Raw genomic sequence first — 18,274 nt, forward strand, 5'->3', positions numbered from 1 at the left:
CGAGGGAATAAACAAAGTCTCTCAGGTGGTTAGGGGGTCTGCGATTTCTCTGCGGCCGTGCCTGGTCTGCGGCAGGGGGAAACAGGCCCACCGTGGGGCTCAGAGTAGGCAAGGGAAAAAAAGTCCAGGTTGTGGGGAACCAGGCAAGGTCGCTGGGTCATGGGAGGGGGTTTGGGAAGAAGAAAGAATAGTGTCCCTAGCCCGCTGTGTCTCACCAACTGATCCTAGTGGTGTCGCTGTACCCCGATAGGGTGCCAACCTGTCCCGGTGAAGAGCAACTATTCTCCCTCTCCTCTGCAGTTGGACCCTGTAGACCAGGGGTTTTCAAAGTGTGGGAAGGTGAGCCTCCCCTCAGAGAACATATGAACAGCCGCGCCCCCCCTCTCAATTATTATTGCTATTATTATTATTATTATTATTATTATTGTTGTTATTACATTGCATTTCAAAGAGGTCCAGTAAGAGAACATGTCATTAAATGCTCTGTTTTCGCTGTCTACCTTCCGCCATTTGAAATTATTCCGACTGTTTCTCTCCTCTTGTCTCGTCTCTGTGAGTGTTTGAATCTATTGTGCTGACTCACTGACTGCACCGATTTGATTGGCTGAGTAGCGTCACCTCCTTAAAACATTAAACAATCACTTTTTAAAACCTTTTTATCTTTATGTTTTAAACATATTGTATAAAACTCCTCCACTACTTGGACTATTCCTTGCACCCCTCTAGAATAAGCCCGAATGGTCTCAACCATATTGCATCAGTAATAACGTGCACTTGTTGACTTGTTATAACAAGATCGCAAGGACACTGGTAGCGATCGTACAATTGAGTGTTGTTCAGTTTGTGTGTTGTGGAACATGCGTGTCCGTGCATGAAAATATACCACACACCCAATTACAATAGCATGTTCAATTCACTACCCTGGAAGTTAATAAAGTTGTTAAAGTTGGAACAGCCTGTGGACAGCCGTTCTTCCTTGCATGTCAGTCGCCGACACCTTCTTACAGAGGACAGGCACATCTAGCTGCAGCACGACCCGTATATTTTCGCACGCCGTGTTCTCAACACATATCTTTTAAACATTTTTAACATTTTCAACATCGTGGATACATCCTTATATGCTCCCGGCAACACACTGAACGTCAACTTTATCTCCTTATTACACTCACCCCTACTTTAGTGGGAACAATGAGTCTGCGTCTTTGATGCACACAGGAATAAACGCAGATCATCCTCTGGCTGCAGCCTTGACCGGCACTTCCTTTGATCAGAGTCAATGCGGAAAACCCGCACTCACACAGGTAGGTGGAGGTGAAGGGAGTGAGCACTTTAACAGCCTTTTTGGCGAGGTGGGGGAACTCGGTCTCCACAGACAGGCAAAAGTGTGCAAATGTCACTTTACTCGTCTTTTTCTCGTTATTATTTTTTCTCACGCTGCGCCTCCCCTGAAGCTCTCTGGCGCCCCCCAGGGGAGGCGCGCCTCACACTTTGAAAACCGCTGCTGTAGACGACCTCACTCAGTCTCTCCAGAACCCTGCAGGGCCCTTCCCAGTTGCTGTCCAGCTTTGGGCATCTTCCCTTCTTCCTCTGTGGGTTATAAACCCAGACCAACTCGCTAGCACTGAAATGCCGTCCTCTAGCATGCACATCGTAGTTCCTCTTCTGCCTCGCCCCTGCACTCTGTAGCTGGCGCCTGGCAAAGTCGTGAGCAGACTGTAACCGTTCCTGGAGTTTCCTGGCATATTCGAACCCTGGGGGGTCCACAGGAGCGTCGGGGGGTAAGCCCATCATCATCTCGCCTGGCGTGCGCATCTCCCTTCCTAACATGAGGAGGGCAGGGGAGCAGGAAGTGGAATCTTGGGCCGCAGACCGGTACGCCATCAGCACGAGGGGGACATGGGCGTCCCAGTCTCTTTGGTGTTTCGCCGTCACTATGGCAAGCTGTTGAGCCAGTGTGCGGTTGAACCTTTCTACGAGGCCGTCGCTCTGTGGGTGAAGGGGTGTGGTGCGGGTCTTATGGGACCCCAGTTTTTCGCACATAGCCTTAAACACTCGGGACTCAAAGTTCCGGCCCTGGTCTGTGTGTATGACTTCAGGCGCCCCGAATCTGCTAAACATTCCCTCCACCAAAGCATCCACAATAGTCTCTGCCTCTTGATTTGGTAGGCTGTATGCCTCAGGCCACTTAGTGAAGTAGTCCATGGCTGTGAGGATGTAGCGGTTCCCTTTTTCTGTGCGGGGAAACGGCCCAAGAACGTCGATCCCGATCCTCTCCATTGTGCACCCTACCGGAAATTGCTGGAGCTGGGCATGAGATCTGTCGGTAGGGCCCTTACGTGCAGTGCAGCTGTCGCAGCGGCGACAGTAATCTTCCACGTCTCGTCTGTGTTGGCCCCAGTAGAATCTCTGTCGCAGGCGGCGGAGAGTCTTAGAGACCCCAAAGTGACCAGATCCTGGAGTTCCATGCACTGACCGAAGTACCGTCTCCCGCAGGGTCCTCGGCACCACCACCTGCCACCGTGTCTCTCCTGTAGCCGGTTCCTTCCACCCCCTCTGCAGCACTCCATCACACAGCCGCAGGGCTTCGAACATTGACCATAGCCCTTTTGTGGCACGAGAAAACTCAGAGATCTGTTCCCACCGGGGTTTGTGTTGTGCAGCCACCCAAGCGGTCACCGGCCTGATGTCGACATCCCCCTCCTGATTCTTCCTCCATTCGGCAGCATCTACAGCTAAAAGTCCATGGTCAGTTGATGCCCCGACTGGTCCCACAGCTGCACATATCACCTCAGCCTGTAGACATTCCCTCTCCTGTGTCTCTCTCTTCACGCAGTAGCGGCAGTCATCACTGTAGCAGGGGCGGCGGGAGAGTGCATCAGCGTTGCCGTGCTGCACGCCAGGTCTGTGAATTATGGTGAAGTCATATGCTTGTAACTCTTCAATCCAGCGTGCCAGCTGACCTTCTGGTTCTTTGAAGGACATGAGCCACTGTAAGGCAGAGTGATCAGTCCGGACTGTGAAGTGGAGGCCCCCTAGGTAGTACCTGAAGTGCCGGATGGCGCTGACCACAGCAAGCAGTTCCCGTCTGGTGACACAGTAGCGGCGTTCAGCTTTGTTAAATGTTCTGCTATAGTAGGCCACTACTCTCTCTCCTTCTGGTGTCACCTGGGCCAGCACGGCTCCTGCTCCACTGTTGCTGGCATCGGTGTCGAGGATGAAGGGAAGGGTGGGGTCAGGGGGAAAGAGGATCGGTGCCTCCACTAGGGCTTCCTGTAGTAAAGCAAATGCTGCTTGACACTCCATTGTCCATGAAAACACCTCTCCTTTCTGTAACAGGCGGAACAGCGGCGTAGCTATGCAGGAGAACCCTTTCACAAACCTCCTGTAGTAGGAGGACAGGCCCAGGAAGCTCTTCAGGTCCTGCACAGAGCTGGGGGTGGGCCAGTCCTTCACAGCCTGCACCTTCTCTCCCATGGTGCCGACGCCGCCCTCCGTTAGCCTGTGACCGAGAAAAGTCACCTCACGCTTCACAAAACAGCACTTCTGGGGGTGCAATTTCAGTCCTGCTCCAGCCACTCTCACCAGCACACGTTTGAGGGCCCCGAGAGCTGATTCGAAGGATTTCCCATGGACGAGGATGTCGTCCAGGTAAACAACACACTCATGGCGGGGGATGTCTGCCAGTACCTGGTCCATAAGCCTCTCAAACGTGGCAGGGGCATTACAGAGGCCGAATGGAAGAACTTTAAACTGCCATAAACCCCCGTTGGTGATGAAGGCTGTCTTCTGTCTGGCCTCAGGGCAAAGGGGGACCTGCCAATATCCGCTGCGTAGATCCAGGGAGGAGAACCAGGAAGACCCTGCCACTGTATCGAGTGCCTCATCGATGCGAGGAAGTGGGTACAGGTCCTTCTTGGTCACTTTATTGAGCGGTCTGAAGTCTACGCAGAACCGAAAGTCCTCCTTCTTTTTCTTAGGAACCATGACTACTGGAGCGGCCCAGGGGCTGTTGGAGGGTTCGATGAGTCCAGCCCGTTGCATCTCCCCCAGTGCTTTATCCGCTGCAGCTTGTCTGGCCAGAGGGAGGCGTCGTGGTCTCATTCTAATGGGCTGTGCATCTCCAGTGTCGATGTTGTGTTCGATGAGATCTGTCCGGCCAATATCGGTCTCAGACAGTGAAAAACAGTCTTTGAATTCCAGCAAGAGCTGCAGCAGCAGGTTCTGCTCATTGGGAGTTAGTCCATCAGAGTTTCTCTGCCAGACCTCTGTCACTGCCGAAACTCTCTCATCGGTGACAGGTTCTGCAGCAATAACTGGGTGAAGACAAGGGTCCAGGGTCGGCAGGGTGGGGGTTTGTGCAGGTGCCGTCATCTGGGAGTCGCAACAAGCAACGGCGTCGGTCACTGTCTCGGTTGTCTGTGTTATAATGGTGTGGGTCACACGACAGCCTGTCTGGGGTGGCCGCCTACACATCTGAACGACCTGTCCATCTGGAAAAGTGAGTGTACCCCTCTTTGTGTCAATGACACAGTCTAATGTCCCAAGAACATCCAGCCCCAGGATGCAATCTTCCAGGTCTGCGACCCACACTGGGCAGCGAACAGACTTCTTTCCCACCCCCATTGTCACAATTGTCTCTCCCACCATCGGACATCGTTCCCCGGTAACTGTCTGTAATTTCACTATGGTGGGGCAAATAGTTGTTTTATTTCTCACTGTTTCAGGCTTCACAAGGGTTGCTGAAGAACCTGTGTCGACCAGCGCAAAACAGTCTGTTCCCGCAATAGTCACTGGGGCATACCAGCAGTCCTCAACCCAGGTTCGGCCCAGCCTGATGATTCGCTCCGGCTGGCCGTCAGCCTCTTCTGTTGGTTGTAACACTTCTACTTGGTTAATGCGCTGCGACGTTTCCCTTTGAAGAGGGACGGGACACATCATCAGGGGTCCGCATTGTCCCGGTTATGCAGACCCGGCCCCGTTTCCCTGGTTAGCTGTGCTGCGAGGGCAATCTCGAACCAGATGGCCAGGCTGTCCACACCCCCAGCAGATCCTCTGGCGGGGTCTCTGAGACTCCTCCTGTCTCAGTGTGGTGGCACGCACAAGCTGTGTCAATTTTTCCACCCAGGCCGGCTCTGCTGTATTCAGCTCAATACCGCATGCGGCGCTCACCTTCGGTGTGTGGTCATCCGCACTCCATGAAGCAGTACATAGCATCTCTCTCTCTGTGGCTAGCTCCAAAGCCTCCTGTAGAGGCTTGGGGTGGGCGAGCAAAGTCTGTGTACGCAGGTCGGCTGGTAGTAGGCCCTGGAGGAAGTAGTCCCTGGGCTAACTCACTCTGGATAACAGGAGGCATGTGAGTATAGGTGCGGTGAACCAGCCCCTCAATGTCGTTGGCGAGCTCCCTCAGCGGCTCCCCAGGCCGTCGCTTGCGGCTACACAGTTCAGAGCGGAGCAGGCTAGCTGCAGAGCATAGTCCAAAGCGCCTCTTTAAAGCTCCCACCAAAGCATCATAGTCACTCCTATCATCAGGGTTAAGTAGCAGCAGGCTGGTTAAAGCATCCCCAGTAAGGCACATTGCGAGCTGGAGGGCCTTTTCTTCAGCAGACCACCTGCCAGCCTTGGCTAGCAATTCAAATTGTGCCTGGAATGCTTCCCAGTTAGCTTTGCCATCATACCTGGGTGTTTTCATAGATGAGGGGAGGGCTTCTCTGTGCTGCTCAGTGTGTTGACTCGTGCCTGCCCTCTTTGTCTCTGTTTTCCCGCGTGTGGCGTCTCTATCGGGGAAGTAGCCGGGGCGGTCAAAGCCAGCCTCAGCGGCCATTCTCATAGTCATTCCCCTTCCCCGACCCTCAGTAGCACCGAAGTGTTGCCGCTCGTCAGCTTCCTCCTCCCGTTTAATTTTAGAGTAGTCCCACAGCGACATGTTCTCACCGAGATGGAAACTGTAGGCTGTATGGCAGCAATCACTGTAGCACGCCGCTCGTTAGCTGTCGTTAATCCGGAGTTGAACTTTTACTTCTGACACCAAATGTAGCGTCTCGCTACAGGAACACAGGGAGGCTTGGATTGTCCTTTATCCGGGAGTTTATTATACAGATCACAGGTTACTGTTGGCCATAACCACGCCAAACAATCCACTAACTCTGTCGTATATCCTCACTCTCCGTCACATATTCCCCAAGCTCTTCTCTCGCTTCCCGCGTCTCCCCCTCCAGGAACCTCCCTCTTCCAGCCCCAACCAACCAGACAACACTCTCCCACCCAAACCCACAGCTACAGGTCACAAGAACCGTCCATCAAAACAGTGGCACGTTCACTGACACTCTGTAAAATGCAAACAAACTCTGAACAACAAACACATCAAACATCAACATTATAACCAGTCCGTTACAATACTTTGACTTGAGGAACTCTTTCTACACTATGGTATTTTTTTACTTAGCTACAAGATCTTAGTACTTCTCCCACCTCTGCACACCTGATGTGATAACGTTACTCGTAATTGGGGCAACAGAGCTACGAGTTAAGGAAGTCGAAAATTGTGCATTTCTCCGACTGAATATGACGCCTTTTGGCCGGCTGTTTGGACAGACTACTCTACTTGTGTCAACGCGAAAACATGGCAAACGAGCTTTGTCCACATCGAGACTTGTCGAGTGTCTCTATACTCTCTGAACGCTCCGTCCCCGGCAGATCTCTGTGTGCCGCTGCAGCGTGTCTGTTAGGCCCCGACCCCCGCACACAGAGAGGAGATCGCTCTTCTGGAGTGAAGAGAGCGGAAATAATGATATTGCAAGTTAGAAATGTAAGATGCATTTTGACAGACAAGACGGGCAATTGGGGGGAAATACCCTGCATTTTTAATGTCCGATAGTCCACCATTAACACCTTAGTCCCGTCTCGTCTCGTCAACGAAAACTAAATATACATTTCGTCAAATTTTCGTTATCAAGAATCTATTTTTAGCTCGTCATCGTCTCGTCTCATGTAAAAAAGGTCGTTGACGAACATTTTTCGTCATAGTTTTCGTTGACGAAATTAACACTGCATTGGAGTGAACGGAGATGTCGTAACTCTTCTATTATACGGCTCTGGAAACAACGTGACGGAGAAAAGGAGCGGATCTACATATAAAGACGGAGAAAGTAAAGGATAAAGTTTATGTTTAAGTTTAGCACCCCCCAAAGAGGCACAAGGTTGGTATTAACTATAATATATACAAATGTAGGTTGTGTCCTAATTCGTTTGTATGCTGTTTTGTAGCTTTGCTGTCTGTTTACATATAACTTTTGGTAGTATGCTAAAGTGATTCTAATACGAATGGAGCCTAAATGTATTTGTTATTTTTGTGTCTTTATAGCTCTTACGTTGATATTGGAGATTTCAATAAATTCATATCATCAGTCAAGTCTTCGACCATTATTCGGAGGGAAATGCTACAACGATGCTTGGCAATGGGAATTATTATATATTATTATTGCAGGCCAGGCCTACTTTAAAGTCATTTTTACCCCTGGAAAAAGCTGGCCCACCCTAAAGTACATTTCTGCCTACGCTACTGCCCCTACTGTGTCGAAGTGTGGACCCCTCTCAATTCATTTATGCTCTTCATCTTCTTTGGGTTTTAATGGCAGCTTGTGTCCTTGATGTTTTTTAGGACCTGTCTACTAATGTTGCCATCTTCTGAAGATAGATCAATGTCTGATGTCCAGGATGCCGCTTTCCTCATTAGTCCTGTTCTCATTAGGAAGCCTACCATTTATATGTACTGTTCAAATATATTCATAATCACACCCGTGACCGTTATATTTCATATATTTACTTTACATATATCAAGTTTTCTTTTACTTGAGTACGTATGTTTATGTTGCAGGTCCTGTGTTGGGGGTGGACCTAGGTCTCAGACCTTAATAACCAAGCATACTGCATGATCCACTTCCACTACACTGCAATGTGTTATTTCTCCTCCTGCTACTTTTTTATTAAATGTTTTTTTTTACCATGTCGCTTTCCTGTGAGACCTAGTCCCTTCATTTCGTATCCCTGTTCTCTGATACATATTTCAACTACTATAACAAGTACACGCTTTACATTTTATTGCTAGAAATGATCAAAACAATTGATTGATTGTCCTTTTATTCTCTGAGGGAAACAAATACTCAATTATGCTGAACTTTAAATGAGTCAATTGTTGCTTATTCTAAACAGCGTTGTTGTAGTAAACTACATTAAACTGTTATTTTTAATGCATTCTTTCAGTAGATGGCTCATAGTTTTCCAAACAAAATGTGTTGGAGGGGAGCATTGTGTGTGAACAGGTGAGCACTTTCGGAAAAACTAAATTGTGTGACATATTTGTAATATACTTGCCCATTCAATCCCACGTGCATAATGTTCTTTTAGGATATGTTTGCAATTATATCAGTAAGTGTTGCCTCGGGCCTCTTCTGGAGCACGTGTGGGCTGTTTCTGTGGAGAAAACAGAGAAAGTAGGCTACTGGCCTAATGTGGTCATGTAAGTGGGTGTAATATTGCATAATGAATCATAGAAAAGCATGGTTTATTCTGTAATTTAATTGTACACACACCAAAGCTGTTCTCCACAAGCAAGTGGAAAAGTAGAAGATTTGAAAATATAATTGTGCAGACAAAATGTTTAGTGATTTCACCTAAATGCACAAAAACAACAGTGTAACAAAGATGTTTTTGTTGTCAAGACATTGAAAGCTTTGGACGGACATGTCTATACTCTAAGAGAGTAAGAATTGGACTGGGAGGTGTGTGCCCATGCTCTTACACCATCCCTTCTTTAGTCTTTCTGCTTCTGTAGATCATCAGAAGGTATCCCAGTGCAATGAGGAGGAGGGTGATGAAGAGGAAAAGAATGCCAGCCCAGGGCCCTGGGGGCAGAGCCTTCATCAGCCCGAGTCTCTCTGCTGGGACCATACTGCTCAGACTCAGCATGAACCCCAGAGCCCAGCCTACTGAGGCTCCCCCTGCCTGAAAAACACAAAAGAGGACCACTGATACAAGGAAACTGATTCAGGTACAGAATAAGAATCAGATTACCTTTATTAGTCACAGAGAGGGGACATTTACAGCAGTACATAGGTTATATTAATTTGAACCCAGACTCAATTCCAACAAATGGCAAATACAAAGTCATTTATTTCCTTTACTCCTGACCTTTTTCTCAAAAGAGATGGACGGAAGGGAGTGGTTATCAAACCCGTAGCCCTGCAGTAAGAGGACCTGGACGAAATTGGAGACGGCGCAGACATTCTTCATGTATTTCTCTTTCTGCTTGAAATTTGCTGTCATCTATGAATGGAGATAAGATGTTGATTGTGTTAGTCCAATCTTATTCGTAATCTTGTCCAGCATTTCGAGAATATTTAAATGAAAGGCAGATAACATAAAGGTTTTGGGGTTGAAATTAGATCTATCTGGTGGGTTTCAACATGAACTTGTTTGTAAAGTTTTTATTGGCTGGGCTCAGAGAGAGAGTACCTCAGAGAAGGTCATGTTGCAGATCAGTTGAATGGCCTCCTTCAGTCGACTGGGGGAGGTGATGGAGATGTTGGAGAGGCTGCTGATATAGCTATGAGTGAAGAAGAAGGCAGAGAATGCCTGTGGAGAAGATGGCACACTGTCAATCCAAGCTAATAATGCCACAAACTTAAAGAAGTGGCCAATGAGTTCAAGCTTTGCTGGATATAGTTTTACTTTGCACCTGCTGTCTCACTCAAGGCTCACTCACCATAAAGCTTCCTCTCACGTTGGGCTGGAAGACTCCATTAAAGGAGCACTTGGAGTAAGAGCAGTTCTCGAAGGAGAACAGCTTTTGTACGTTGTCCAGGCAGCTCCTGTAGTCTCCTGTCCCCACTACTCTTACCGACCTCTGGGGGTCAAAGTTGGCTGGTTTGTAGCTCTGAGTGCAGGGAGAATCAAAGACATCCGGCCCCAGCTTCACAGATGTGGTGAACTCTTGTGGGTAGCAGGGATGGGACACCTGGGGCTTCACACCTTCAGTCTGAATGATGCAAAACAGAAGAAAGTGAAATCTTCCTCCACTAAAAAAATGGAAGATGCTGCATATGATGAATAGTATTATTCAAAGTAAGCCGGTAGAACGGGGAAAGTCTTAATCAACCCGCACTAACAGTGGTATCATTTATTTCAGTAAAAAGATAATAATTTAGTCTTGTCATAAAGTGGGACATTGCTTGGTAACAAGGGGACACTCCTGAAAGGTACAGGTGTGGAATCTGGATTCTGTTACCTTGGATAGGTACCAGGCCACCTGTTCCCCCCCCAGCCATTATTTCTGCTCAGCTAATCTATGAGCTGCTGGCACCAGCATCATATTAGAAGGACATACATTTAGAGTTGTATTAATCCTTTCGTCTTACTCTCTGCAATAAATGACTTAGCCTTACTAATAATGCCAAACTGTACTGCATAAACAGTGCCTTAGTATAAGGTCCAGGAGAGTTTTCATTCAGCTGATCTCGATCAAAAATCATGAAGTCTTGATGTTTCAAAGAAACAGCCATATGTAACCTTTCTTTTTATAGTACCTTGATTAGAAGAGCCAGCAGTTTGCGCAGGAACTGGTCTTGGCCATAGCACAGGAAGCTCTGGGTATATAGCCTGTAGGTTTGTCCATAAAGCTTCAGCTCCATCACATTATCTTCGTCCTCCACCTCTTCAGAGGTCTCAAAAGCAATCTGTGTGGAAGCTCCGCCTAAATCCAAAGCTCCAATCGTCTGTCTTCCTGGATTCAGCCAACGCCCAACAAAACCATACTGAATAAAAATAAAGGACATGTCAGGACATAACAATTAGTATTGATGAAGGACAATGACAAATGTCTAATACTGCACAGAGTTTAATCTGAGGCAAACATCCAAATAAAAACACTTCCATAGAAACTCTCAAAGCCCCTATGTGTGGATCCTTAACCAACATAAATGAATTGCCATGACATTTGATATAAATATTTATGTTTCCCTGATGAACCCTAAATACATTGATCCTCTGACTTTTCAATTATTGCCAATTTGAACGGCCTTTATTGGAGTTGTTAGAGTGAAAGGGGGAGACAGAGGGGAGGACATTGCCTCAAATGTTCGGCTGACTCAGGATTACGATGATTGACCCTTTTTTGTAAGTTTGTTTCCATCAGCCTCAGCTGTACTTTCTGTTTAGAACTAATTTGCATGTCAGTATGCTAACACTAAACTAAGGTTGTGTACCATAGACTGGTCCGTACCAAAAGCCAGGTAGCAGCCTGTTAAACCCCATGCCCCCGCCCGACCTACTTATTATAAGCTTTTAGTCTACTATCCCACCATTCAAGGGAGGTTTTCACTATAAGGAATGGTTTTTTTTGGACGGAAACTATAATTTACATTTTTTTACTATGTTCAATCTGAATTTACTGTAAAATAAAAACATATATATTGATTCTGACTTTCTTCTACATCTAACTCACAGGTTTTTCATTGCTTTGAGAAAAAAGATTATTAATTTAACCCTTTTAGAAGCGAAGATATAGTCATTTGTTCTGGGAATGTCATTTTCGAGTCTGAGGCCTGAAAAACAGGCTTGGGGCTTAACAGGTTAAAGGTCCCATGTCATGGCCATTTCTACTGATCATAATTCCATTGTTGAGGTATACTAGAATAGATTTACATTGTTCAATTTTTGAAAATCACATTGGTTTTCTCATACAGCATCTCTGTATGTGTAAGGCAAGGCAAGGCAAGGCAAGTTTATTTATATAGCACATTTCAACACTCTATGTATTCACTCTCTGTCCTAAACGGCCTGTTGGAGCTCCTGCCGAGGAGCGGACAGTGTGAGCTCTATTACTGGTGTTGTTTCCTGGTCGCTGCGTGGGGTCTGCGAGACAGCGAGACACCGCGGAACTCAGCCTGAACTCAGCCTGAGCACACACACTCACAGCCAGGCTGTTCGCCACACAGGTCGCCACACACTCACAGCTTGAGAAAAGATAAGGCTGAGTGAGTGTGTGTGTGTGAGGAGCTCCACGGATTGGTCCATTTGGACCTGGGCAACCGTCACCATACTCAGGAAGAAAAAAATGGAAAAATAAAAATGTCCAACGAGGCGTTCTGGGGCAGCATAGACAGGTCTTTTCTGTGTTAGAGTTTTACAGGGTGTACTTTGAGGGTTTGTGACTCTGCACACCGTTTACATGCATACAAACCTTCATAACACACAAGGGGACGGGTAATAACCGGAAAAGCATGACATGGGACCTTTAACTTCCCAATGCCTGAGGTCTTAATGGACACTGTGGCAGTTACCAACACTGTGTCACAGAGTAGATAACTTGTAAATACGGCAAGTGTTTGTAAATAGTTGGTTTGTCAAGGCCTTCAGCCTCAGTTAACGCTCTCCTATGCATTAATATGACCAGCCGTTGTTTATTTTGTTTATTTATCTTCTTAATTTCTCGTCCTTGTTGTGTTACTGTTTTCCACTATTGTCCCCCCCACGGCCCCTCATCCTATTGTAAAGCATCCATGGGTTTCTTAAAAGACGTTATATAAATCCAAGTTACTATTATTATCATTTTTGGGACAGACCCAGTTTGGGACAGCTGTAAACACATTTGTCACCTTTAAGGTGGGATTGACACGCTAATCTAACTCTTTTCTAGCATACTAACACCTTTAAAAGCATCTCAAAACAGCCCCCTACGTCACCCTTCAAAACCCCCACAACATGTTTTCAGTTGGCACACAGGAACATCAATGACCTTCCTTCTGTTGAACAGAAAATGTGCTCACCTTAGCAAAGTTTTCCAGTAAGTAGTTGACTGTGACCCAGCCGTATGCCCCCTCCTCCTGTCCACTCAGGATGGCTGCCTCTTTGAATTTGAAAGGGTAAGACCGCATTTTCTTTTCCACTTCCTTCAGTACCTGTTTGGACTCTGTGGCATTCACTTCGCTATTAAAGAGTGGTGGGAGTTCAATGGAGAATAAAACTATGTTTAATCCTTCCAAAATCTATTATTCATGCGTAATTGATGAGGAATGTGGTAGAAATATTAGTGCAGTGTCATGTCCTTATAGAAAGTTATACTGACTTCAAGAGTCTCATGCCGGCAGTGGCTCCCAGATAGAGGGGAGTTTGGTGGTGCCTGGGTTTGGGGACATCCTTCACAGCCTGGTTCAGACAGTCTTCCAGACTTTCTGCTGCTCCACCACGGATACCTGCATAGCTAGATATCCCTCCACCTTGACAGAAAAAGAAAGTAGTTCTTCTTACAAAGGCCTCAGCCTGACCTTTTCTAAACACAGGACAAGGAAGCCCTGCACGAAAAAGGATCTAGTTGGGGTTTCTAAGGAAACTCTGAAAACACACAGGAAATAACAATGACTAAGATGTCTGCAAGACAATGTTGAGGAAGTAGAGCTCCAACATTAAGAAATGTTTTCTTTAATATTCTGATAAATACATTGGATATATAGGACAACATAGTGGAAGTGAAAGTAAGAATGTCTTCAGCACAGGAGACAGTCTGCAGTTTCAGGGTCAGTTCAGGCACATCAAAAAAAGTTAGACTGACAAAGTGCTGAATCTGTTATTCTTACACTATTCTTGCTCTGAACAATAGCTTTCAAGCAGTACTTCTTTTCAACCACAACTAGCTTTACCATCAGATTCTGATGTTCATCTTGTCACTGCCAGGCAAACCACATTTTAAGCAGTAATGTGGTTTCTGTTTTGCCGCCCTTCTCTCACCGACTGGGAGGAGCTCACCTTTCGCATGACACTCGCTGTGCTGGGTAACTATACCGGTGTCATTTTGCTTATCAGCCGGCCATTTGTAGATGTACATGGAGGTGTGGGACGAGCCTGCATCCAGAACAATTCCAAACTGAAACACACAGAGCATTAAATGTCAGACATATGTAGAAAATACAGCATGATTCTAGTACCTCATTTTAGAACGTAGACTATAGAGTTTTCCCGATATATTGCTCTGCTGATGTCTCATATTGAGCTAATATGACATCTAAAATACCTCAGTGCACCTCTGATAACATTGCTATTGACCACACAAGGTATTTATTTGAGCAGTTGTAGCAAGTCTGTGTTGTACAACCTGCGTGGGCTTCTTCTCTTTAGTTTCCACCTAACTGTGGTGGGCAGCATGTGGCTGCTGCCTACACTTCCTGTGAACTGGTTTTATAACCTGAATTGAATAAGCTGCAAGAGACTGAAATTGCATCATGAAATTGCAGCAAAGTTTGGCAACCTATCAGTGCAAAAGAAAAGCAGAATCGCTAGCATGCACAATGCAGCGTTGAAGGTCGTAGGGAAGTAACAAAAGTGCCTCGGAGGCACTGCCAAGGTGTCCTTGAGCAAAGCATCGATCCCCCAACTGCTGCCAGCGCCAGAATACTGGCAGCCCTTTTGCTCTGACACTTCTTCATTAGTGCATGTCTATAGGTCCTGTTTGTGCATGTGTGTATGTATTTAAGACCTATTTTGTACTTGAAAAAATAATACCAGAATGAAAACTGAATTTCAACTTAATTTCATCAAAATTCACCTTGAGCAGGGAGGCAAAAAGAGCAAAGGGCTGCCAAACTCAAATCCTAAATCTTGGGCAATGTGCAATAACCATACAGACATCTTATCCTCAGGTCCTTGTTAAAGCTGCCTTATTGTCAGTGTTACACCTCTCTCTCATTTCCAGCCATGAGACTCAAAAACTAAAGTGAATTGATTTGCTATATAAAATGGGTTTTTGTGTTATGTATTGTGGTATCTGAACTTGTTCAGCTGTGTTGACTTTTCCTCTCTTTGTGTGCTCTTTGCTTCGAAGCATTAAGTTCTATTCAAGTATAAAATCCCTAGGCAATAGCGAAGAATACATTCTGTAGCCTTTTAAAAACGATTTCAAAGTGTCTACCACATTAACAAAAGGAAGAGCACTTGAATAATTCTCAGAAAGATCGGCTTCTTTGATCTCTTTCACCTCTCTGTCCGGTCCGCTGTGCTCTGCATCACTTAGCTCTGCAGAACACCTTTCAGCCTTTGAGGTTAACACACAGCAGGCTGCTGCATGATGGTAAGAGCTGTCGGTTTCATTTTGAGCATTCACACGCACAAAGACATTTGGCCTGGAAAGTAAAAATCAGGGCATATGAACTTTAAAACAGAACCCCTCCTCGATGGCTGTCTGCGAGGCAGAGAAGTTTGTCAGCAACAGTCACATGTGAAATGCTTCAATTTAGTAATATTTGGTCTAAGCTAAGATAAGCAAATTAATATATATTCATGTTTATAACAGAGCTTATTTGTGAGTGGTGACATTAAGACAAAGGAATATTTCACCCACAAAATGACCATTGTTTAGCAATTACTCACCTTGCATTACCTTCGATTCTAGAACAAACGTTTTTGTCCTCCGTGGTAAACAAAGAATCCAAAAACTTTGAAGAAAATTCTTGAATGGAAGAAAATGTGGGCTATTTCTTTTTTTAACAGCAAAGCTATATGAAAACATCTGTTAACAAACTATAATCCAAGCCTGTCATATGCTCACCACTTACTGAACACAGGACTGTACACTAAAAGAGTACACAAGTAAAGTTTTAACATATCACATAAGCCATGTTTCAACAGCATCGTATGACTTTACTCGTCTCATTCTTTTTCTGGTTTTCCATTAGGTAGACCAGTACACCACTGGCAAGTGAGAATCACCACAAGCCTCACAAGACATCCTGCACAACCAGACATTGGTGTGCTATTAACCTGGCTTTGTATACTGCAGGGTAGCTTGTGAATTTACTCCAGGTGGAACTAAAGTGTGATTTAACACTTGATTATATTTCACATCATTCATCCAAATCTGTAAAGTAACTAAAGGTATTAAATAAATGTCGTGGAGTAAAAGTACACAATTTACCTCTGAAATGTAGTGGAGTAGAAGTACAAAGTAGCAAAAAATTGTAATACTCAAGTAAAGTACAAGTATCTTAAAATTGTACTTAAAGGTGGGGTAGGTAAGTTTGAGAAACCGGCTCGAGATACACTTTTTGTTATATCCCATGGAATGCTCTTAACATCCTGATAGCAATGAATATTTTAAGTGCTTTGACAAAAAATCCATAAAAACATGTAATCTGAGGAAGCCGTAATACTGTAAAAAGCACGACCAATCATTTTAGCCGGCCCGGCTAAAGTAACTGGATGGCCTACCTGCCTGTCAGCCTTCCATCTGTGCACAAACTTATCTCGTGCCCTCATTGGTCATGTGCGCGTTCGTGTGTGTTGGAGGAGGGGCTCTGTAAGGAAGTGGCAGATTTTTCCGGTTGTGTATTTTCAAATTCTAGCGCACTCGACCTGGGCTGAAGTCGAATAGTCCCTTTAGCTTAGGAACCTTCCTAACGGAGTGAAATGACCCGGAAAGTCCCTCAGTGGCAGCCATGATAAGTGCCGTTCAAATTCTCTAGATGAAAGGAAAGGAGGTTTCAAACTTCCTTTATAACCTCCTTTAGCTTAGGAACCACTGGACCTCCCTCACCGAAAGGAGAGGAGAAAATGCTGCCCCACAATGCCTTGCAGCCGCAGCATTTGCCGTCACACAACAGTCGGCCGTTCACGGAAACAACCGATTATGAACGAGAAATTATATCATGAAAGTTACGGTGCTTATTAAGCTTTTTAAAACGTATGTGGTAAGTTGCCAAAGTGCTTTGTTTTGAACGTTCATCAGTATTATAATCAAAAAGAGAAATATGAATGTTAGTTTTTACTGAAATGATCAAATAAAGTCAACATTTCACAGTCTTTACTGAGCTATGTGGGGTTTGTTCAACTTTTAAAAGATGTTTGAATGGTGATATACACAGTGATAGATGTTAAGGACTAACGTTTATAATAAATACATTTGTATTGATTTTAAGATCTTTTCATAGTTCATGCAATCATACGTATTGGGATCATTTGTATTAATGTGGACCGGAGGGAGAGGGTGACGAGCATAAGTTTCACTTTCCTTTTTTATTTCAATTCCAACTTTGGTCATGAAGAATATGTTTTTCTGTTGTCCACGTTCATAAAGCATAAAACAACAGCATCAGAGCACGGTGCAGAGTCTCTAGATGAGTTTACAGTAGTCCCTCGTTCTTATCAAACATCCATGTTGTAGTCCGCTGTATAGAAAACTGTAGTTTCCATAGTTTCCCCACAGCAGCAGGAGCACATTCATGACGTCCGCTGGCGCATCATAAACACGTCGGATAGTGAAAGTGCAGTCGGATTCTCTAAAGTAGGCTACCGCAGTCTCTTCTCCTAAGTGCTTTTGAATTCTCCTATCCACTATCCCTTAACCCCATGACGTTTCACTCAGAGGTCAAGGAATAGACGATAGGGTTAGACGTTAGGAGCTGATTTTTGGATTATCCGACCGCAACCCTGGTTTCTCCAAAATTACCTACCCCACCTTTAAGTACAGTATTTGAGTAAATGTAACCTCTGCTCTTGGAAACACATTCCCAACAATATGTTAAAATGGCATCAAATTACCAAATGTAAACTTTATTATGTCAGTGGAACTTTTAATGTGCAAAACCACATGAATAGATTAAGACGGCCCTATTGCAGAGACTTGGCATGACTCCTATGAACCTTTATCACTAGTAAGACATATAGGGTGATTACAAAAAAGCCCTTCTCATCTCCCATCCGAAGGCAGACTACCTTCATCCGAAGAGAATGTACAAAACACTGTAAACAATAATGTCCGTAGTCCCTCATACAGAAGAACGACCTCAAAGACAAAAGTTGAACATGTAACTGTCAATTCGGAGATGATGCTTACTCAAAAATTGAATTACCATGTTTTCGGGGGGTTTCTCCACCTCGTTGGCAGGAAGGACCAGCAGCAAAATCCCGACTATACCCATTACCAGCAGCACGAGCGCAGGGATGATGCTGTAGTCCCGAAGCGCCATTCTGTGCGTAAAAGCGCACGGGCACTTGCTCAGCAGTAAAGACAGGGAAATAAAGAGCGTGAAATAAATAGTTGATGCTGCAACGCGTCATATGGTTAGATTTCCCGCTTCCTCTAACCTTGCACGCACCCTCGCGCATGCACGAAGCGGAGTTTGATGCTTGAGTCAAAGTAGAAGTATCAGAGTGTAGGAATACGCTGTTACAGTAAAAGTTCTGCATTCAATATGTCACTCAAGTATAAGTACAACAAGTAAAAGTATAGTCA

General features: G+C 45.3%; 1 protein-coding gene across 2 annotated transcripts; it reads right to left on the bottom strand.

Annotated features, from left to right (window-relative positions):
• Nucleotides 1–8,119: 8,119 nt before the first annotated feature.
• LOC117487650 (ectonucleoside triphosphate diphosphohydrolase 2-like) lies at nt 8,120–18,069 on the bottom strand. Of its 2 annotated transcripts, none has more exons than XM_034136286.1 (9): nt 17,892–18,069; nt 13,798–13,915; nt 13,121–13,271; nt 12,822–12,981; nt 10,581–10,808; nt 9,761–10,033; nt 9,511–9,630; nt 9,187–9,321; nt 8,120–9,000 (listed from the first exon to the last, which is right to left on the bottom strand). In XM_034136286.1, exons 1-9 carry the CDS (start codon nt 18,006–18,008, stop codon nt 8,794–8,796), a joined length of 1,509 nt encoding a protein of 502 aa, XP_033992177.1. In that variant the 5' UTR covers nt 18,009–18,069; the 3' UTR covers nt 8,120–8,793. The 2 variants fall into 2 exon arrangements, with proteins under 2 accessions (XP_033992177.1, XP_033992178.1); XM_034136287.1 differs by lacking the exon at nt 17,892–18,069 and adding an exon at nt 15,415–15,434.
• Between the last annotated feature and the right edge of the window lie 205 nt (nt 18,070–18,274).

This window comes from Trematomus bernacchii, unplaced genomic scaffold (assembly GCF_902827165.1).
Source record: "Trematomus bernacchii unplaced genomic scaffold, fTreBer1.1, whole genome shotgun sequence".
Classification (NCBI taxonomy): Eukaryota; Metazoa; Chordata; class Actinopteri; order Perciformes; family Nototheniidae; genus Trematomus; species Trematomus bernacchii.